Source organism: Nicotiana attenuata, unplaced genomic scaffold (assembly GCF_001879085.1).
Source record: "Nicotiana attenuata strain UT unplaced genomic scaffold, NIATTr2, whole genome shotgun sequence".
NCBI classification, from domain to species: Eukaryota; Viridiplantae; Streptophyta; class Magnoliopsida; order Solanales; family Solanaceae; genus Nicotiana; species Nicotiana attenuata.
The window spans coordinates 12,601-36,042 of NW_017674320.1; the positions used below are offsets into that span (position 1 = coordinate 12,601).

Here is a 23,442-nt window from a genome sequence, read left to right on the forward strand (position 1 = left end):
TACAAAGGACCAGAGGTCTACTAAGTTAAAAGGAGTTAAACAGTAAGTAAACGGTAAAAAAAGTAAAAAATCCGAAAGTCCAATCTCAGTATTCCATTTTCATCATTTTAGCCATGTATCTATTCCAGAAATTTATCTTTGACTAAAACTTTATATCTATTGTTACTCCTTGAGTTTTGAATACTTTAGTCTTACAACGCTCTAATTAAACACAATTATTGATACCTATACATAAGTATATTACTAAATTGATCCAAAATAACATGGCATTAATTTGATTAATAAGTTTTAAGCAGAGGTACCACTTCGTCCATAGATCAATTATATTGACTCATAGTTTCTCTAATAAAAATAAATTGAATAAACAAAGGAGTACAAGCATAGATTTCAGTGAGCATAGACCAACTAAGTTGTAGAAAAAAATGAATAACAACCGTGCAGTGTACGAAGTAGCTGCATGGAATTGCGGTGAGAATCAATGTGGGAAAAGAACGAGAATAGTTTTGAACCAGTAGAAATTTTTAAAGGAATAATAAATTGTTAATTTTATTATATGTAGTGGTAGTACTACGTAAATTAAAATTTGGGATACCCGGTCAAAGGACGAGATATAATTATTTAAAATAATTCTACTACTTTAATATTTGGCCCCTATTTAACTGTCTACCCGATCCTAGACATTTGCACTTCTACGGGGTCCACTACGTTATCTNACAAAGGTTAATATGGTCAATTTCATTGCTGATTAATGCTAAAAGGTAGATTTCTTAATCTGTGTGAAAACAGCTAAAAAATTACTTATTTTGGACCGAAGGGAGTATGCTTTAGTGATTATTAGCTTGTTATAGCTACCATTTACTAAATTACTTCCTATAGCTATGTTTTCAATTGTTATAAACTGTATTCGATGTACTTTTGCTACTGTATTCATGTACTAAATTACATCCTATAGCTATGTTTTCAGTTGTTATAAACTGTATTCGGTGTACTTTTGCTACTGTATTCATGAATACAGTAGCAAAACTCAGCGGAAAATAGGGGAGTCCAGCTAAGCAGAGAATGTATTCGACTGTATTCGCGAGCAGTATCCGTGAATACAGTAACGGAATTTGCGAAAAAAAGTTATTCAGCTGTTTAAAAACGGTAAGTGAATCAATCAACGTGATAGACTTATAATATAACTCAACAAACTCAATTATAACACACAAAATTTATATTTCCAGTTATAGAAAAGATTCTCAACCGAAAAATACCCCGAAAACAGAGCAATCTTCAGAGATTCAATCCATCATATTTTTAGTGGTATATTTACAAAAATATTTTTTAGTGGTATATTTACAAATAGATTTATATATTGAAATTATATAATTACATCAAATACATGAAGTATAGCAGGTCATCTATATTGCAAACCTATATGAATACATACTACAAATATATTTGAATACATATATACATCTGAATATAAAAATTATATTAATTAAAAAAATATAGGAATATATTCATGGAATGCGGCGAGACAATGAATACAATGAAATACATGAAATACAGCGACATACATTGAAATACAATGAAAAAAAGGTAAGAGACTCTCAAGTTCCTCAGCCCCAAACTCCGTCCTCAATCCACTGATATCCAGGCCGCGCGCCATGTGGGGCGTCCCCGCCGGTTGAATGAAGACAGTTGTTGAAGAAGCACCAATTTAAAGGATCAAACGAAAACTAGAGACAGAACTTCTTCAGATTTGAAAAGGCAATGCAAAATCTAAGAAAAATTTAGAATGTGTAATACAGTTGTGTGAAAGAAATCGCTGGCCGGAGGAGAGGGTTAGGTGTGACACAACAAGGAAGGGGGGAAGTGGTCGCCGGCCGGATTTGTCGTTGGCGGAACACAGCCCCTTCTAAGTTTTCTAAAAGCAAGGGAGGAAAAAACTAGGGAAAAAAGAGAAGAAAGAGGGAAGAGAAAGGAGGAGAGAGGGAAGAGAGAGGGAGAGAGAAAAATAATACACAGCGTATTTAATGGCTTAAAGGTAGGAATTGACAAATAGATATTTTGCTATAAAATTTAAAAGGTAGCTATGGGAGATAATTTTTAAAAGGGTATTTATTTATAATAAATAAGGTATCAACCTTTGCTATAGGAGGTAAAATCAATTTGAGCCCAAACCCATTTGATCCGCCCAAAGGTTAGGCTAGTCATTGACCCGTCCATTATTTAAATCAGCCCATCTTGACCCAAATTGTATATATTCCCTCCTTATAAGGCTCCACCCCATTATTAGTGCCTTCAATTAAGGGATTCAATTAAATCATTTCTCTTTTTTCCCCTCCTCTCATCTTTTTCTTTGTTTCCCTAAACTTTTCAATTTGTTCGGTTAATACACTCATCCACAAATTGATCCATTTGAAGACCCAAAATACATATGATTCTCAAGCAAACATACATACGATTTCGAATATTAAGATTTTGTGAAGGAAATTGGTTAAGTATAGAGTTGGTTTTAGAAGAAGAAGTTGCAGGAATCGTATGATAATTGTATAATAGTTTTATTAAAATTTTATCAGAATTGTATATGGTACATTAATACACCGATATGTTATATATGACAGTAACAAAAGAAAGAAAAAAAGTCTTTTTTTTATAATTAAATAATTCATAAGAAAATAATATACGTTAACTAAAGCTTGGTAAAAGTTGGGCAGTTTTGGCTACGACCCAAGTTTAGTCCAACTCGACAGCACAAGTTACTTTTGGACGGGTCATTAACCCGCCTATTTATTGACTCAACTCATTTAAAACCGCCCAAATCGGCCCGACCTGCCCTTTTGACACCCCTAGAAAGTAAAAATAGGACATGCTAGCCAGTTGTCAGACTAATAATTGAAAAATTGCCAGCGTTTACAGAGTCATCGAAAAATAGCTACTATTTTGCTGTAACACGGGAAAGTTCCAGCATAATATACTAGAGATTGAAGCGGATGTGTATGAACTTTCAGTATATTATGTTGGAACTCCAGCATATTATGCTGGAACTCCAGTATATTATGCTGGAACTCCAGTATATTATGCTGGAAGTTCACATGTAAAAAGTTCGAACTCCAGTATATAATGCTGGAATATTTTCCGGATTTCGAACAGTGTTTTCGTTCAGATTTATTTTTACATGAAAATTGACAAAATTTCGATTACTTTTAAAACTGTGAATATTTTTCAATTATTACTTGTAATTTTTTTTGGCTATTTTTGAATTTGACACCTAAAAACTGTGGTCACTTACATGACATTTTAGTAATACAAATTTGAATTAATCAGACGAATAAACTTTGAATATAAGATGGAGTCCTTTTGAATGAATAATGGAACATGTAGCATCTTTAGTTTAAAAGTTACTCACATGAGAGCTGACAATATCCCAATCCTTTGTCACGTGCTTAGTCGGACCCCACACATCTATCATCTAACTAGTGCTTCAAAGCCAACTAGTAGAGAGGATGCTCTCTCATAATTTTTACAAAAAACAAAAGACAATAAACAGAAAAAGTAAAAATGAATGCTGGGAGAAAAAGGTAGGCGAATGATTGGTTCTTAATGTAAATTAACTTTATCCATTTTTAACTGCTACTATTCACCTTGGGATTTGTAATATTATCCCGCCCAATAACATTTCTTATTAGAAATTCCCATTTCCTATTCAATAAATAAATAAAAAAGGAAACAAAAGAAAGAAGAAAAGCAAAAAGATTATGCTACAGGAATTGCACTAAGTGACTGATGCATCTTTTGAGGATTTTACCACTTTTCGATTTTATGTATATTAGTTGGAAATTCTAATTTATTTAACAGAATACTTTACAACAATTGTTGCAAAAAGAACTATGCAGTCATTTTTTTGGCACGAATTGACTTTATATATTTGAACTATCTCTCATTAAATTTTCTAATGAATGGGGTCAATGCTTAGTTGAACGAGTTGAACAAATACATAATATATGTCTTTTAAAATTGTTAACTAAGTATTACTTTATCGTAGATCAATAGTACACAATTTTACTTTTATAACTAACCATGACAAACTAATGTAAATTGGTATAAATAGTATGCACGAGTAGGTTATTTTTCGAGCAAAGTGAATTATCTTGTACTACTAGAATTTTTTCTTCTTTTTGCTGGTGTATGAGAATTTTCTGCAGACTTCGTGCTTGTAGAAATAATTATCCAATAATCAAAGATATAAAAAAAGACCTTAAATTTTGTGCAAAATGCCGAATTTAGTGGTGAGATTGGGAGTCTTTATCCAAAATGTAAATGAAGATAAAAAAATGAAACTTCCTATGTGGATATAATCATGACCAAGCATTTTGAACAGGGTTGAGCTGTAATGTTCGTGCTTAAACGTGGGTTAAGGAATATATTAACATGAGGTTAGGGAGGTAAGAAAGTACTAATAATAGAGTTAAAAAATTGTGAAAATAGCAGTACCCAGGAAACAGCTAACTTAAAATAATTATTTCAAAAAATTCAAGGGGCAAAGCGCAATTCACGAGGAATTAAAAAAAGTGGATTAAAAAAAACGTAGAAAGAGAAGGGAAAAAAAAAAAAAAAAAGGAGCAGGGGAATCCGGCTGTAAAATTGGACACTAATGGTGGAGTCACGGCGACAAAACCTGCTAGATCGATTCTTAAGGGAAAAGGGGTTGTATCATTTAATTATCTTTCTTAATCCACCTATTTTTAACTTCATTAATTTCCCTCTTTTGCTTTATTTAGTTAATAATTACGGTACGTACAATAATTATCTTTACTTGTACCAAAAAAAAAAAAAAATTGGATAAATCCATACAGATTCCGCATTTAATTATTCGCACAGCACATGACAGCCGTGACATCCATTTTTGGCACCTTTAGTATTCAATTTATAACTTTTAAATAAGGTTTTAAACTCAAAAGTAATCCTTTACTTACCACTAAGAAAAAGTAATTTTCGACATCATTACCACATCAAAACTACATTATCATTGTGATAAACTTTCAAATTTGCTCAATTTCAGAAATTAATATAAGATGTGAGTTATACACTATAATTCAATTATTGTTCCCAAAAGAAGTAAAGAAAAGTAAAATACAAGCGTGTTAAGGTAAAACGGGACAACTTTACAGAAGTAGCAAGATACTGCATTTTTTTATTTATTTAAAATATACAGAATTGTATAAGGAAAAATTAGAAAAAAAATGATAATTGTGAAATTACAGATAAGACCTTTATTACAGTATGAAAACCCCTCTGACCCGGACCTCTTACTTTCAGCTCTTCAGCACTTGTCTGTCCTCTTCACACTCAATTCCTTCATTCTCTCTTCCTTTTTCTCAGCTTTCTATTTAACTACTCTCAAAGGAACCGTTACTTTGCTTCTCTTAAGCGTCTTACTCTCTCTATTCTGAGACTCTCTCACACTTTTTTCCTCCCAATGGAAGCATCGGATTTCTTCGTCAGCGGCTATTTCTCAAATGCCGGAGACGAACAGAGTCCGAATAACAACAATAATAATAATAATTTCACTGTTGATGACCTGTTAGATTTCTCTAAGGAAGATGAAGTCATGACCGACGCTTTTTTTGATAGTATCACCGGTAATTCTGCTGATTCCTCCACTGTTACCGTCGTCGATAGCTGTAATTCCTCTGTTTCCGGTGAAAATGGCCATTTCAACGGTAACCTCAGCTGCCGCAGCTTCACCGACGCTCCGTTCCCCACCAGCGAACTCTGCGTTCCGGTAATTACTCTCCTTTTTACACTTCTTGGTGAAAAAACAATTATTTCTAAATTTGGTCTTATTTTTCCGCCAATTTCGTACTCAAATTATTACGTGGTAGTAATTAATTCGGTTCTCCGTTTGGATATACCATAATAATGTCTGAATATTTGTTAACAAATTAACCACGTGTCAAATTCAAAGAATTCATGCACCATTTACATAGCAGAGGCCAAATGCATACAATTTGTTTTCACTCTAAGCAATAGTTTGTTACTCGTTTGCTTTCTGGTTGATAATTATGAAAATTTAGTACAATAAACTGAGATTCTTTTTGTTTTTGGCTTTTAACAGTATGATGACTTGGCTGAGCTTGAATGGCTGTCCAATTTCGTGGAGGAATCATTCTCAAGTGACGATGTTCAAAACCTTCAGCTCATCCCTGTAACAAACATTAATTCCGCCGCAAACAACACCACCGACAGTTCCTCCTCCGCTTCCACTATTTCCGCCGGAACTAACTCACCACCGGCTTTTCCCGCCGACACTTCTGTTCCTGGCAAAGCTCGCAGCAAGCGCTCACGCGCCGCCCCCTGCGACTGGTCCTCGCGCCTCCAGCTGCTCCTCTCCCCTACCACGTCATCATCTGAGAGCAACAACTCCGCTGCCAATAACAACACTTCAGCGACGGTCAAAGCCACCAAAGCACCGTCGAAGAAGCGAGAGAGCATCGAAACGCCGGGACGCAAATGCCTGCACTGTGCTTCTGAAAAAACACCGCAGTGGCGCACAGGACCTATGGGTCCGAAGACTCTGTGCAATGCATGTGGAGTCAGGTACAAGTCCGGCAGATTAGTGCCGGAGTATCGGCCGGCGGCGAGCCCGACGTTTGTGTCGGCGAAGCACTCCAATTCTCATCGGAAGGTTCTGGAACTTCGGAGGCAAAAGGAATTCCAAAGACACCCAGCACATCATCATCAACATCAGTTGATTAGTCAAACCTCAATTTTCGGTGTATCAAACGGTGGTGATGATTTCTTGCTTCATCATCATCAAAACTGTGGTCCTAATTTCAGGCACCTCATTTAGTACGGATCAGCTAGTGTAGGGGATAATTTTCCACGTTTAAAGTTTGAGTTAATTAACATCCATTTTCCTAATTATCTAGTCTTAGAAATTTGAATATCAGGATTAAGAAAAAAGGGGGTCCTAGCAAACCCAGAGGAACCCCAAAAAAAGAAATAGATTAAACGCAAATTAGACATTAGTCCTCTGTAATGTTTCTCCTAATTTTGGTATTAATTCATAGATTTTTTGAAGACTAGTTTTGTTGAAATTTTTAATTTCATTATCTTATTTGCTTTATATTTGGTCACTAATTAATTTCATACTATCAAGTGGACAAAACATATTACTAGCATTATATTAATTTACAGTTTAAGTGATGAAGTGGTGCAAAATTGAGCGTTAATTGATCCTGATAGTGAATAAACGTGTTATTTCGAAAATTCAATGTGTGACCCTTATATATCTTGCTTGCTTTGAATTTGGCAACTATGTCAGTACTAACTCATTTTAATGAGGTTAACTTTGATACACTGATAACGTAAAAGAATTTTTATACTGTTATGTTACATAAAAGATAACTACAAATAACAATTCATAAAAAGCAAAAGTAATGACTTAAAAATTTAAGACGATGCCTGCTATGTGCAATATGTTAAATTATAGTACTAAAAAGAATATTGTTATTATTATGTATATAGGTTAATTCCTACTATTTGGAGAAAAGTGAAGGAATTTGATGTTATTCGCTTGTTGTCAAAGTAAAGAGATGAAAAATATCTGTAATAAGCTGGAAAGTGGGTAGGGGAATGATAGGGGCAATGGTGCATATTGCCTTTGTCAATGCCATGGGCCAAGGGTGATGGGTGGTGCCATAACTTGAAAACTTGAAAGGTGAGGAATTTGCACATGGAGGGCTCACGGACTCAACTATAACCTGGGTCCTTTCCTGTCTCTACTTCCATTACTATTTCAAAAGTTAGCATCTCCTTTTCTCAGTTTTGGAAAAGTAAAATAAATACTTGATTTTGGTAGTGTATCTTTTCAAGGCTAGTGCAATTAAATAATTCTAAATAGGTGTTCGGGTTGAAATTGGAAAACAAAAGTATTTGTTAGTTGCATTTATGCTTGGAAATGAATTTTACTTGAAGAAGTTAATTATTTTGTTTGAGTAAAAAACATTATTTCACTTGATGGACTCAAATATATATTTTTCTTGACGACCTCCGACAGAAACAACAACAAACAACGACCCAGTAAAATCCCACTAGTGGGGTCTGGGGAAGGTAGTGTGTGCGCAGACCCTACCCCTACCCCGAGGGAGTAGCGAGGTTGTTTCCGGAAGACCCTTGGCTCAAGAAGACGAAAAGAGACAATATTAAAAGGATAGAAAGAATACTAGAATTTTTTGTATACAAAGGACCAGAGGTCTCTATTAAAAGGATTAACAGTAGAAGGAAAAAAGAAAAAATCCGAAAGTCCAATCTCAGTATTCCATTTTCATCATTTTAGCCATGTATCTATTCCAGAAATTTATCTTTGACTAAAACTTTATATCTATTGTTACTCCTTGAGTTTTGAATACTTTAGTCTTACAACGCTCTAATTAAACACAATTATTGATACCTATACATAAGTATATTACTAAATTGATCCAAAATAACATGGCATTAATTTGATTAATAATTTTAAGCAGAGGTACCACTTCGTCCATAGATCAATTATATTGACTCATAGTTTCTCTAATAAAAATAAATTGAATAAACAAAGGAGTACAAGCATAGATTTCAGTGAGCATAGACCAACTAAGTTGTAGAAAAAAATGAATAACAACCGTGCAGTGTACGAAGTAGCTGCATGGAATTGCGGTGAGAATCAATGTGGGAAAAGAACGAGAATAGTTTTGAACCAGTAGAAATTTTTAAAGGAATAATAAATTGTTAATTTTATTATATGTAGTGGTAGTACTACGTAAATTAAAATTTGGGATACCCGGTCAAAGGACGAGATATAATTATTTAAAATAATTCTACTACTTTAATATTTGGCCCCTATTTAACTGTCTACCCGATCCTAGACATTTGCACTTCTACGGGGTCCACTACGTTATCTCACCTCAATCTCATTATTTGCTCCAAGGTTCCAACTATTTTAAGAGATACTATGATAGCCTTGGATATAGAATTGGTTAAAATTTGAAAAAATGAGTTTTTGAATATGAAATGAAAAATAATTTTTGAAATGGAAATTGCACTTGGACATGTATTTTAATTGAAATTTTTTGAAGCATTGTGAATAAAAAAAACTTCAAAAACTACTCTAGAGCTGTTTTTGGGATTTGAAGATTTTATTTTCAAGATATGCCAAAAAATGATTAAAATTTATAAACAAGCATATATTTGAAAATAAAATTTGGAAAAAAACTCCCAAATTTTATATCCAAAGATTCCATAAAAATGATATGACATTTAAAATTACAAAATTTAAGTAATATTTTAGTATATTATACATTACGTTAATTCAGACACATAAAATAAAATGAAGATTGTACAACTTTAATATACATGTGCAAAAATGCAGGTTGGAGGATGTTAAGGCAGCACAATTCTTCTTTGCATTGTTTGACTCCTTTTAGGTGAAATCGACACAAAAATTACAACTATTTGGAAAAACATAAACTACTAAATAAGGATATAGGATCGAGCTGTAATATAAGTATTTCCCGGAATTTTATTACTCATTTATGATTTAATACTCTTTGTTTGCAGGTGATTTGTGCAATATTATTGAGTTTGATGGTATAAAATTCTCCTAATACTCCTCTACAATTCTATTTATAATACCTATAAGATTGAGTTCTTTCAATTAAAATATAATTCTAACATTCCCACTCCCACAGCTCTAAAGGACCGCTCGGGTGTCGGTGCATAAAGTATCTTGTATTCACGCAGAATTCGAAGAAAGACTGCATCTTAAGAGTATGATACAAACAACCTACTCTAATACGAGCATTACTGTGGTCGGTCTCGCTGCTCAAACTCGTGACCTATAGTTCAAACGAAGATAACTTTACTGTTACCCTACAACTCTATCTAGATGTAATGTATATCGGATAGTACGTGAAGAAACAAGAAAAATGAAGTGAAAGAGACAAGTATGGGAGCCAACTATTCTGCATGGGCAGCTAATCAATACGAACCCACAGAAATAAATAGTACTGGAAGGTACAATGTATGTACGCACAGAAACTTCCAGCCAACACACTGTATGCAGTATTGCTTAGGGATAGAGTCATCTAAATGTATGTTTCTGCACTTATTATTGGATCCTCTTTCTCTTTTTCTTTAGTCTGCTTTTCGCTACAAGTTTAACTTCTATATGTAAAATTCTTATAATATCATGTCACTTAAGAAATAACTACAACAGGTTGAAATACGCTACATCAGATAGACCTATATAGTAAACTGAAAAAATAAAATAGACTACTTGCTACAACATGTTAAAATATGTTGATAGTCAGTATAAGTATGTTATTTATTTATTTGTGGGGGTGGGGTGGGGTGTGGGTGGTGGTAGACATGCATGTGGAGAAGAAAGAAGAGGCACATGCAGATAAGTGAAATGCATGACTACTGTGCGTACAGAGTTGCTGTGGATAATATATCCAAAGGGCAAAGGGTGGGTATTGATCAGAGTTCATGTCTCATAGGGATCTTTCCATGTTATTTGGCAATACGTTGCAATTATTCTTGTCTCCTCCTTCCCCACCTATAACCCTCTTTTGTGACTGTGACTCTTTACAATATTACACATGACAATATAATATATATTTCCCTATTTTTTCCATAAGACTTGCCCGTTTTTTGGTAGTTTTCGTAGAAAGGGCAGCCCGCTGCACTAAGTTTCCGCTATGCGCGAGGTCCGTAAAAAGATCGAATCACAATTACGCAGCCTTACCCTGCATTTTGCAAGAGTTTAACTTATATGACAATGGAATTTGTTACAACATATATTAAGTGGCGCAAAAGATATTTATAGGTAATCCTTATAAAAACTAATAGGAATTTCTAATCTTAAAAATATATCAAATTACCTACAACAGTGTAATTTTCGTAAATATGAAACCTTATTTTCTTTGGTTTGGTAATTTTCTTTTAAAATATGGTGGGAAAAGGATGAGAGTGCAAGGGCGTCAAATCAAATTATGCATTTGGTGGAAACTTATTAGACCACCACATCATTAGGAAGGTGAATTGATAATCAGTTGTTGATATATAATGCCAAATAAAAGCTGATAGCCAGTGCTAAATTGTTTTAATTTGCTAATTGGAAAAGTTTGGTGGGAAATCTTCTTTCACGTAATGAGTGATATAGTGATACTGCTCCAACCAACGAATTGCAAAGGAGCGCAGTGAATAAACCATAATGATCAAATATGTCTATATGAAGAATTTATCAAGAAAAAATAAAGTTTTCCAGTGGAGAAAGAAATATTAGGTTATTTCTTTTCATTTGTTTAAATTTTGATGGATATAATTATTCGATATATGTGCTTATGAGGGATAGTTGCTGAAATTAGTTAAAACTTGTATAAGTTGAATCGAATACCACGTTATAAAAGAAATGGTTATATAAAAGAAGATAGGCACGAGAACGACATAAGAAAGCTGGGAGTCACATGACTTCTTTAATTTCACATTATTATTACGCCAAGTCCGTAGACTGGGTTATGTTTATAAAAATACAGAATCAAGTTTGATAATATTCTAATTAGAAATCTTAATTGGACAAGACGCGCGCTGAAGGAACTTTAGAAAATGATCTTTCCTTAATTGTTTAATTAGTCTACCTGTCACGTATCCTTGATTTTATATATTCCTGCATAAAAGTAATAAACAAACTTAACTAACAAAATTTCTGCACTCATAGCTATTGAAAACCGAATAGATGCTCAACTTTTATAATTACAGGTTCAAAACTTAATATTTTTAAGAAATTAAAGTTTAGTCACTAAAAATTAAAGTTGAAATATATATTAGTTAATTTTGGTTAAGTGAAAAATATATGCATGAATATACAAGTTTTATCTTTATTGGTTTGTTATAAATTACCGAATACGAGTAACTATTTATCGGTTTTAGGTTAGCTGAGAATAATTGTCATTTTGGATTGTATGTTTTCTTAACGATTCAAAAATGTATGCATGGCGAATATTGAATGTTCAATACCGCATCTCTTGATCGTTTAAATGCAATCTTATCAAAGAAAAATAACATTGTATAGCCGATGTAAAAATAATAGCCGAATATAAAATTTGCATATTTTTTGTATATATATACATCCTGCATGTTATATACAAAAATTATATAAATTTTATACATTTTTTCGGCTACCAGATGCATAGTTTGTGGCGCGGGCTAGAAGTGATAGTACCACTTTTATCAAGTGATCCAAATTCTTTTTGCAAGCTTGATATAATATTCTGACTAACTTCTAGAATTCGGACATTTGAAGTTAATTAGAAAATAAATTACCTACTTAAACTAGGATTATAGACTGAAGAGACTCACTCTCATGTTATGACCTCCATTCTGTCACACTCACATCACGTGTATGGACATGTCAAATTCGAAATAAGCTCAGAATGTGTAGGTTCTCTAAGTTGAAGATTAGTTGAACTTTAGGCTTAACAATGGGAACAAGCCAAAGAAATTAGGTTCAAAATCTAATTTTACAGCTCAAAATTAAAAGATTTGGCACATGCTTCTGGACACAGCTCGCATGTGCTTCATAAAGTAGAGAGTTGATAGAAGTTAATCATCTAAAATATATCCCCTTAATGTAAAACTAAAATTGTGATGGTCGAATATTCCAGCACATATATAAATCTGTATAGTTAATGGTTTAACTCCAGCTTTCTCTTTCAGATGATAGCATGCGAGTTTAGTTGGATAACGTACGTAGGCTGCCCAATTTAGTCCAAATTGACCCGCCAATGAATATGTGCCCAGTCCAACCGTCCAAACCTGTGTAAGTTGAGCGAGTTATATTTTCATGGATTACATTTTGCACTCCTATGAAAAACTCATATTACTTGCTACCACAATCCAACATGCCCAACCTTCCATCATTTTTATCTTATATTTTATTTTAAACTAGGGTTTATGAAAACAACCTCTCAACTGAATCATTGTAAGGGTAAGATCTGCGTACACTCTACCCTCCCCAGGCTTCATTTATGGAATTATACTGGGTTTGTTGTTGTTGTTATTGTTATTGTATTTTATCTTAAACGATTAGTGTACGTTCTTCTAAATTTACATAATCTTCTCTCCTAATTTGTTTTTGTTGGATTTGAGTTGCATTTAACCTATGAGCTGCATAATTTTAATCCGTTTTGACCCAATAATTAATTTGATGAGTCATTTCGGACTCAACTCATACCTCAAGTCAATAAACTAGTTAGGGCTGCTTATCGGGCGGATTGGGCGGTTATTTACTCTTAACGGTTTGGCTTATCGGTTATCTGCTTTTAAATGTATCAATCTGCTAGCCACCCGATAAGATATCGGGCGGATTGGTATCGGTTTAGCTCTTATCGGACGGTTCATCGGCCTAATTCAATCTATATTGCACATGACGCAATTTACCAAATTTAGCTATTATCTTTCTGCATCAGCGCATTCTTTCCTTTCTTTGCTATTACTTGAACTTGCTCCAAGTCATACACCACTTTTGACTCTCTTAAGGAGTTCCATTTTCTCTCAGGCACATCTATATTGTGGATGTCGTTTCAGTGGAATGCACACCAACAGATTAAAACTAAGAGTCCATAAAAGTGAATCAATAGCAGTGGTTTGCAGCAGATTTTTATGACGTTATCCCTTTTGGCCTATGCCTTTGCTGCTGCGATTTAAGTCTCAGAGTTTCAGTTGGGCGAGCTGTGGAAGAATCTCAAATTGAGCTTCTCGGCCGCAATTTTCTCAATGTAATGTCTCAATGCTTTCCTTCTGATTGGCTTTTGTAGCAATGCAAAGGATTTCGTGTGTCTCAGACTAAGTCTACTAATTTTTTTGAATATTTTCCAAAACATGTAATGCCATAAAAAAAAATTCTACTACTATTATTACATGGTCAATCCTTAACGGATTAATGGATTATCCATTAAGAAAATTGAATAATCCGCCCCTAAACCGATACGCCGTTAATAAAAAAAATTTCAATATTGCGAGATCGGGATCACAATTTGTATCGGTTAAACAAATTGTTGGAATTCCTAAAGTAATACACTCTCGCAGGGCCGTATCGTCAATCCGTTGTTCATCGATAGACGAAGCTCTCTCTTTATCATCTCGTGCCAGATGGAACATCCTTTTTCCTTCTCGCGAACCACGGGAGCGCCTAGCGCCCAGAGGAGCAAAGATCATTTTTCTTTCAGGGTAAAGCGGCGCATAAAAAACCCTGCTGCTTGTAAATGGTATAGAGAGCAGAGGTTTGACTCTATTGATAGAATCGTTGAGTATGCACCTACCGCTAAAGATCCCTTTCAGTTCATAAGTCCTCCATACTCTCATATGGAATTATGAAAGAAGGTGTAAAATATGGCCCACGTGAGTATTTTGGTTTAATATAAATATATTTTGTTAAGTTAATATTTGGATAAAATTAGGGGAAGTTAATTATGGTCATAACTCCCCACTAACCCACTTTGATGGAAAGTGGGGGAAGTTAATTATGGTTATAACTCCCCACTAACCCACTTTGATGGAAAGTGGGAATTAACTGATGGTCCCTCTCTCTGCCTATTAAAAGGAAGAATAGCGTACCCCATCGATTCTATTCTGAAAAGAACATAGAAAAGGAAAAGAGAGAGAAATACTGATTTTCTCAAGAACAGCAACTCCGAAGAAGACTTCCGCTCAATTTAATTAAGAAAACACATCATGGATTCAGGTAAGTTTTCTTAATTGAAGTTATTGTATCTCTATTTTATGTGAAAATCATATAGTTCCACGGTTCTGAATAATTGAAAGGATTTATATAGATTGTTTATAAATCACAATCTAGAATTGAGAAAATCCTAACATGTGGTATCAGAGCACAGGTTTAGGAACTAATAATTTTCCGCTAAAATTAACGTTTCCTTAATTTTGTGAATCCTAATTGTGTATTTAAGGAACTTCACAATTACTGTCAATAGTAATAGCGAAGCAAATATAAAATGATTTTTATGTGTTGATGACCAATAGTATATTTGATTATCATTTGATTTCATGATCCTGTTCGCTTTGTGGATTCGACAAGTAAAAGATTTGCTTCAAATACTTGACTTCATAATTAGTAAGTAAACGTGAAATTGTGAAAACAATATTCATCATACTAGTTAGACACAGTAGAATACTTATGAATTTATTGGATTCGCCGATGTGGATTCAATGATACAATCCAAACTTAAGAATTATATTTGGAAGAATACCGTTTCAAAATTTCATTGGAATTATAAACATGAGGTTCGTTAATCACCAAAGTGATCGAATCATTATGAATAATTAATTCCAAAATAATAATTTGTTATACCCAATTACCCATAAGTTTTGATGTTTATAAACGACATGATGGATATTTTTTGTGGGTAAATTAAAGTTCTTGATTATAAGACATTTATGGATCGCCCAAAGGTTGATTGTTTGTTCTTATAATTACTGAACATTAAGTCGATAATTTAAATGTATCGTTAGTTTTATTTATTTATCCAAAGATAGTAAATACTACTAACTTGTACGTTAAAATTATCGAATTATGTAAAATTTATTTAAGCATCATTATGTTAAAAAAGAAAGTATTTTGTGTTACGCCCAAAGGTGGACATCAATATATATTTAAGAGTAAAACATAAACCATTCTGAATTTAACGATATATTTAATTTTAACTCAAAGCATTAATGAATGGGCATATTTTATTTGCAGCACTTGCTCTTCATTCGCACTCCGCTTCTGTTACGACCTTTAACGGACTCAACTTCTCAGATTGGTGCGAACAGATAAAATTCCATCTTGGAGTTTTAGATCTTGATGTTGCACTTTATACTGAGAGGCCAACAGCTATTACTGAAACTAGTAGTACTGAAGAAAGGTCCTATTTTAAGCACTGGGACAGGTCTAACAGATTAAGCCTAATGTTTATACGAATGAATATTGCGGGCAACATTAAGATTACTCTTCCCAAAACTGAAAGCGCGAAAGAACTTCTGAAACTTGTGGAAGAATGCTCTCAAACTACTGATAAGTCTCTTTCTGGGACACTAATGGGTACTTTAACCACCATAAAATTTGATGGTTCGCGTACCATGCATGAGCATGTCATTGTAATGACAAATATAGCAGCAAGACTTAACACTTTGGGAATGGAAGTGGATGAGAATTTCCTTGTTCAATTCATTATTAACTCATTACCATCTGAGTATGGCCCTTTCCAAATGAACTACAACACCATGAAAGACAAATGGAACGTGCACGAACTGCACGGTATGCTGGTTCAAGAGGAAACAAGGCTGAAGAATTAAGGAACCCACTCCATTAATCTTGTAGGCCATCAAGGAGCTGGAAAGAAAGGAAAGAAACATGAAAAAGTTAAGCAGAGGCAACATAATATCAATGAGTCCTCTTCTCAAGTACGTAAGAAGGAACACAAGAAAGGTAAGTGTCGTTTCTGTGGAAAACCCGGACACTTTCAGAAAGATTGCTTGAAACGTAAGGCATGGTTCGAGAAGAAAGGGATCCCTTACAACCCAGACCATAAATCGGAATGAAAGATTTGTGTACATGGGGAATAGAGTGAAGGCTCCAGTTGAAGTTGTCGGGACTTATCATTTAATCCTAGATACCGGGCATCACTTAGACTTATTTTAAACTTTTATGTACCTTCTCTTTCAAGAAATTTAATTTCCTTGTCTAAGTTAGATAAAGCTGGATATTTTTTAAATTTTGGCAATGGATGTTTCAGTTTGTTTAAGCATAATCATCTTATTGGTTCTGGTATTATTTGTGATAATCTCTACAAATTGAACCTTGATAATCTGTTTGCCGAAACCCTCCTAACTCTGCATCATAATGTTGGAACCAAACGTAGTTTGGTGAATGAACATTCAACTTGCTTGTGGCAACGTTTAGGTCACATATCCAAAGAAAGACTGGAAAGGCTAGTTAAGAATGAAATCCTTCCACATTTAGATTTTACGGACCTTAATATTTGTGTGGATTGTATTAAAGGAAAACAAACAAAACACACAAAGAAAAGAGCCACAAGAAGCACTCAGCTTCTTGAAATTATACACACTGATATATGTGGTCCTTTTGATGTCACTTCTTTCAGTAAGGAAAGATATTTTATCACCTTTATTGATGACTTTTCACGTTATGGATATGTCTATTTGTTGCATGAAAAATCTCAAGCAGTGAAAGCCTTAGAGGTATTTATTAATGAGGTTGAAAGACAACTAGACAGAAAGGTGAAAATAATCAGGTCAGACAGAGGTGGTGAGTATTATGGAAGATATGATGAAACTGGGCAACACCCTGGTCCATTTGCTAAATTCCTTGAAAAACGTGGCATATGTGCTCAATACTCAATGCCTGGCACTCCACAACAAAATGGCGTGGCTGAAAGGCGTAATCGTACATTAATGGACATGGTTAGGAGTATGTTGAGTAATTCATCTTTACCCATCTCATTGTGGATGTATGCATTAAGGACTGCCGTATACTTGCCAAATAGGGTTCATAGTAAAGCAGTCCCAAAGACTCCTTTTGAACTTTGGACTGGTAGGAAACCTAGTTTGAGGCACCTGCATGTTTGGGGTTGCCCGGCAGAAATAAGAATTTATAATCCACTTGAAAAGAAACTGGATTCAAGAACGATCAGTGGTTTCTTCATTGGTTATCCAGAAAAATTAAAAGGGTATAGATTTTACTGTCCAAATCATAGTACGAGAATAGTTGAAACTGGAAATGCTAGGTTCATTGAGAATGGTGAAAATAGTGGGAGTGAGGAACCACGTAATGTAGAAATTAAAGAAGTCAGGATGCAAGTTCCTCTACCCTGCACTTCTTCTAAACTTGTTGTTCCTGAAGTTGTTGTACAACGTAACAACCAGCAAGAACAACAAATAAATGATCCTACTACTAATAATGAAATTGCAGTTAATGAACCTACAGTAGATAAACCACAAGAAGTAGCATTAAGAAGGTCTCAAAGACAAAAGAGATCTGCTATTTCAGATGATTATTTAGTTTATCTACATGAGTCAGAAATTGACTTTGGAATTGCTAATGATCCAGTTTCATTTTCACAAGCCATTGACAGTAATAATTCTGATAAATGGTTAGATGCTATGAAAGATGAGTTGAAGTCTATGGAACAAAATAAATTTGGGACCTTGTTGAATTACCGGAAGGTTGCAAAAGAGTCGGGTGTAAATGGGTCTTTAAGACCAAACGCGACTCGAATGGCAACATTAAACGTCACAAGGCCAAACTTGTTACCAAAGGTTTCACTCAGAAAGATGGCATTGACTATAAAGAGACATTTTCACCGGTCTCTAGAAAGGATTCACTCGGAATTATAATGGCTTTAGTAGCTCATTATGATTTAGAGCTACATCAAATAGATGTAAAAACCGCTTTTTTAAATGGAAATTTAGAGGAAGAAGTTTATATGGATCAACCAGAGGGGTTTGCCATTAAAGGAAAGGAACACATGGTGTGTAAACTTAAGAAATCAATATACGGACTTAAACAAGCTTCCCGACAGTGGTATCTTAAATTTAACGAAACTGTTGTCACCTTTGGATTTAAAGAAAACACTGTTGATCGGTGTATATATCTGAAGGTCAGTGGGAGTAAGTTTATTATGTTAGTCTTGTATGTTGATGACATCTTGCTTGCTACTAATGATCTTGGTATGATGTATGACACCAAGAAATTCCTTTCTAATAACTTTGAGATGAAAGATATGGGAGAGGCATCCTATGTGATCGGGATAGAAATATTCCGAAATAGATCACTAGGATTATTGGGATTGTCTCAGAAAGCCTATATTAATAAAGTGTTAGAAAGATTTAGAATGGAAAAATGCTCATCAAGTCCCGTTCCAATTCAGAAAGGGGATAAATTTAGTCTCAATCAATGTCCAAAGAATGAATTGGAACGTATGCAAATGAAAGATATTCCTTATGCATCTATAGTTGGGAGCTTAATGTATGCCCAGACATGTACAAGACCAGACATCAGTTTTGCTGTTGGAATGCTGGGAAGATATCAAAGTAATCCAGGGATGGACCACTGGAAGGCTGCAAAGAAAGTGTTGCGTTACTTGCCAGGAACGAAAGATTATATGCTCACTTATAGAAGATCTGATCATCTTGACGTGATTGGATATTCAGATTCAGATTATGCTAGTTGTATAGATACAAGAAAATCTACATTTGGTTATTTGTTCCTGTTAGCCGGAGGAGCAATATCATGGAAGAGTGCGAAGCAGTCTGTCATAGCTGCGTCCACTATGGAAGCTGAATTTGTGGCATGCTTTGAGGCTACAGTTCAGGCTAATTGGCTGCGGAACTTTATTCAGGACTTGGACTAGTCGACAATATTGCCAGGCCGCTGAAAATTTATTGTGATAATTCCGCAGCAGTCTTTTTCTCTAAGAACGACAAGTATTCAAAGGGTGCTAAGCATATGGAAGTGAAATACTTTGCCGTCAAAGAAGAAGTCCAGGAAACATAAAGTGTCAATTGAACATATTAGCACTAAACTTATGATTGCCGATCCTTTGACGAAAGGATTACCACCCAAAATATTTGTTGAACATGTTGAAAGAATGGGCATTCTTAATAGCAATGTATGAATTTATCTAAAGACTTTATTATGTTTATGAAATTGACACTTTGAGCTCATTTAAACATATGTTTTTGGTATTCTATACCTGTTTTCTCTTGTATACATAATATTGAGAATAATGATGACAGGTTCAGGCTTAGATAAAGATATTCTAAGCATTAACGTTGGACCAATTAAGTATTACTTTTACATGTTGTATTGGGTAATAGACTGATATTGTAGTACATGGAAGGGACTATATCGAGTAAATGATATACAACCGCCATGACTCATATAAGTTTAGTTATTCAATAACAACGAGTGATGTTTCCAATGAATGAGAATTTAACATTTTATTGTGCACATAATGATTGAGATATTTATTAAACCATTAAGTGAGTAACATCACGTGCACCAAGTGGGAGAATGTAAAATATGGCTCACGTGAGTATTTTGGTTTAATATAAATATATTTTATTAAATTAATAATTGGATAAAATTAGGGGAAGTTAATTATGGTCATAACTCCCCATTAACCCACTTTGATGGAAAGTGGGGGAAGTTAATTATGGTTATAACTCCCCACTAACCCACTTTGATGGAAAGTGGGAATTAACTGATGGTCCCTCTCTCTGCCTATTAAAAGGAAGAATAGCGTACTCCATCGATTCTATTCTGAAAAGAACATAGAAAAGGAAAAGAGAGAGAAATACTGATTTTCTCAAGAACAGCAACTCTGAAGAAGACTTCCGCTCAATTTAATTAAGAAAACACATCATGGATTCAGGTAAGTTTTCTTAATTGAAGTTATTGTATCTCTATTTTATGTGAAAATCATATAGTTCCACGGTTCTGAATAATTGAAAGGATTTATATATATTGTTTATAAATCACAATCTAGAATTGAGAAAATCCTAACAGAAGGTTCCCCCGTTTCTTGAGCAACTATTTCGAGTGCAGGAGAAAAGAAAAATGAAAGTAGTAGTGAAGTGTCGGTACGGAGTTGCGTCACCTATGGACATAGACTAGGGGATGAAGCTCCGAAGCAGGAGCTAGCCTTCAAACGCGCATCTGTCATGGAGAGGCAATCCTCAAATGCGTACTTTGACCTGACGGCTTACCCGTTCTATAAGAGAACGGTTCAACTCGTTAGGCGGTCTGGCGCATTATTCACTGCGCTTTATTTAAAGCAGTGTGCGTCATCCGGGGTGATAAAAAAGGTTCCCCGTCCGTTAAACCGTTAACTCAATACCAATAAGTCATTAAGCTTCGGTTTCGGTTCGGTTTTGAACACCCCTAAAACTATTCATATCCATCCCATTTAAACTTGGACGAGTTGGGCATTTACTAAAAAGAGATTGATTATGCCATCTCCAATGCAAACTTAACTACCAATTAACGTAAATAATGTAATCCAACAAAAGAAGGTCGCCCTTTGATAGGTCCTCAACCAACCAATTAAAGAGAGAAGGCATCGGGCTCGTGATCTGTGAAGACCTTGTTCTTCATTTCTTCTGCTTCAATAAGTCAATGATCTCATTTTCAATCCAGTGCATATTCACGAGATGTAAATGCATTATGCTAAAATAGAAGACTTTTACTTTGTTTTCTCCATTTTCCTTAATTCCCCACCTCAATTTCACCAAACAAGACTCCGTGAATTCCCATTGGAAACTTCACCAGCTTTTCCTTAGCTATATTTTGGAGTACTATTTAGCAGTTGAAAGTAGGCATTTTAATGTCATCTTAAGTTTTGTGATGGGCAGTGGCCTATTATTTTCTTTGCTTTCTCTTGTTGAATTTTTATCCAGTTATTCATGGCAAACTTTCGCTGCTCCATTGAGATGGAGCCTAAGACATTGAATCAAGGTCAACTTAACCTCGCTCGAGTAATGCCTCCAATATAATCTCTAGTTTAATTTGTTTGACCCTTCCGATCCGTTTTTCATAGCACCATGCCTTATTTACTTGTTATTGTTATTGCATGTCATTTATTTTCTGGTTCTTAGGTTGCTGTTATTATTTCTATGGTTTCTGTTGACGGTACCGATATGTTGTTTCTTCTCGTCTTTTCTGTCTTCTTGAGCCGAGGGTCTATTAGAAACAGCCTCTCTACCCCATCGGGGTAGGGGTAAGGTCTGCGTACACACTACCCTCCCAAGACACCACTTGTATAATTTTACTGGATCGTTGTTGTTGTTATATTCTTTCACCATCATTCTTCTAATTTCTTGAGCTAGTTGAGAATATGTTATGTTATGATAATAATGCAGGAAGTTGCTGTTGACATAGTGCAGAATACAGAATCGGACGAAGCATCAAATATATTTGTAGAGGTCTGCAGCTATCACATATATATGCTTTGCTCTTGCTAATTTAAACAATGTAATAGTTGTGCTTAGACATGCTAGCGGATGGACATAGGCATATTTAGGACGGGTTTTATTGGTTTAACTAAAATTATTGCTTTTAACTCGAACAAAAGTAAACTATATATATGTTCGATAAATAAGATTACATTCATTCTGAACTCATTGACTCATCCTAAATTTTCTTCTGCCCCATAGCTGGGGTGGGGTGTGTGGGAGGGGGGGGGGGTTATGGGGTAATGCACCTGCATCAGTTGACTCAAGCTAATACGTATATATAGTGGCTGCAGCGATATTTCACGTTACTTAAGAGTTTAAATTTGTGATTGCTTACGTCGGCTTTTCTAACGAGAGTTCTTTCTTGTTTTCTGCCTCTGGGATTTCAAAATGCAAATGTACCATAGGGAAGAAAGGCAGTTATTGAAATAAAGAAGGCGCTAATGCTAATTGAGGAAGCACATTTAGTCGAAAACTGCAAAGAAGAACAAGTAACGAAGACAAACGTGGTGATAGAGGCATCTTGCCAATGCTCGTGTCCTTCAGCAATAATTGACTCGCCTGATCAATCTAAGCTTAAGGAACCACTCTCTGCTCCCTTTTGAAACTTCACTACAACAATACTTACGCCTCAATCCCAAACAAATTAGAGTCACTAGCTATCTCGAAATAAAAATGCAACATTTTAATTTGCTGCACATATATCAGCTTCTCTTTGCTTTTACCAGTACTGTAACGTTTTTTTTGATCCGTTCCGTTGGCATTCAAGTGTTCACAGTATATTTTGGATTTTAGCTTTGTTCACTAACAATGTATAAGATGATTATAAAATTTATATTCCATTGCCTCAATTGCAGTAGCCAGTACGTAGTTGTTCATTTACCAACTTTTCAAAGTAGAGCATTCCTTTAATCTTTTCGACTATTGTTGGTGGATTAAGGAACCTTTTAGCCGATAATTTTGTGATTAAACAAAATTTGAGTGAAAAGGCCAAAATAATTTCCCTGTCGGTTGATTGATTCAACCATTTACCAAGTGATCTTAATATTCTTGTTTTCTTTGGGAAATTAATAAATTTCACGAAATTACTTCATCCAACTAATAGTATCTCTATGTGTCAATTTTGTGAATTTGCACGAGAGGAATGAGATGAAGAACACAAGAAGAGTAGATCAGAGAGAGAGTTGAGAGAAAAGGATCTCATTTTCTGTTATCTTCCAAAATACTATACACCTATAGTTATATCACCAAAATAACTGACTAACTACAATCTAACTACAATATTAACACCTAACTATAGTTACTACTAATCTAACTATGGTTAAATTAAGCCTATACAACATTAACCTGGGTCATGACATGTATCACATATCTCATTACCCCACC

At 34.6% G+C, this 23,442-nt stretch overlaps 2 protein-coding genes across 2 annotated transcripts; both read left to right on the forward strand.

Annotated features, from left to right (window-relative positions):
* The first annotated feature begins 5,286 nt into the window (after window positions 1-5,286).
* Window positions 5,287-7,073, forward strand: LOC109218410 (GATA transcription factor 12-like). Its single transcript, XM_019382775.1, has 2 exons — window positions 5,287-5,770; window positions 6,104-7,073. Exons 1-2 carry the CDS (start codon window positions 5,465-5,467, stop codon window positions 6,836-6,838), a joined length of 1,041 nt encoding a protein of 346 aa, XP_019238320.1. The 5' UTR covers window positions 5,287-5,464; the 3' UTR covers window positions 6,839-7,073.
* A 14,264-nt stretch (window positions 7,074-21,337) lies between these two features.
* Window positions 21,338-22,907, forward strand: LOC109218406. Its single transcript, XM_019382771.1, has 3 exons — window positions 21,338-21,579; window positions 21,964-22,026; window positions 22,464-22,907. Exons 1-3 carry the CDS (start codon window positions 21,508-21,510, stop codon window positions 22,659-22,661), a joined length of 333 nt encoding a protein of 110 aa, XP_019238316.1. The 5' UTR covers window positions 21,338-21,507; the 3' UTR covers window positions 22,662-22,907.
* The last annotated feature ends 535 nt before the right edge of the window (window positions 22,908-23,442 follow it).

Bases quoted from the DNA above. Each gene is read 5' to 3' on its own strand.
- LOC109218410 (XM_019382775.1), top strand. From the start codon at position 5,465: ATGGAAGCATCGGATTTCTTCGTCAGCGGCTATTTCTCAAATGCCGGA. The intron at 5,771-6,103 runs GTAATTACTCTC...GGCTTTTAACAG, and splicing joins CCAGCGAACTCTGCGTTCCG to TATGATGACTTGGCTGAGCT.
- LOC109218406 (XM_019382771.1), top strand. From the start codon at position 21,508: ATGGCAAACTTTCGCTGCTCCATTGAGATGGAGCCTAAGACATTGAAT. The intron at 21,580-21,963 runs GTAATGCCTCCA...ATAATAATGCAG, and splicing joins GTCAACTTAACCTCGCTCGA to GAAGTTGCTGTTGACATAGT. The intron at 22,027-22,463 runs GTCTGCAGCTAT...AATGTACCATAG, and splicing joins CATCAAATATATTTGTAGAG to GGAAGAAAGGCAGTTATTGA.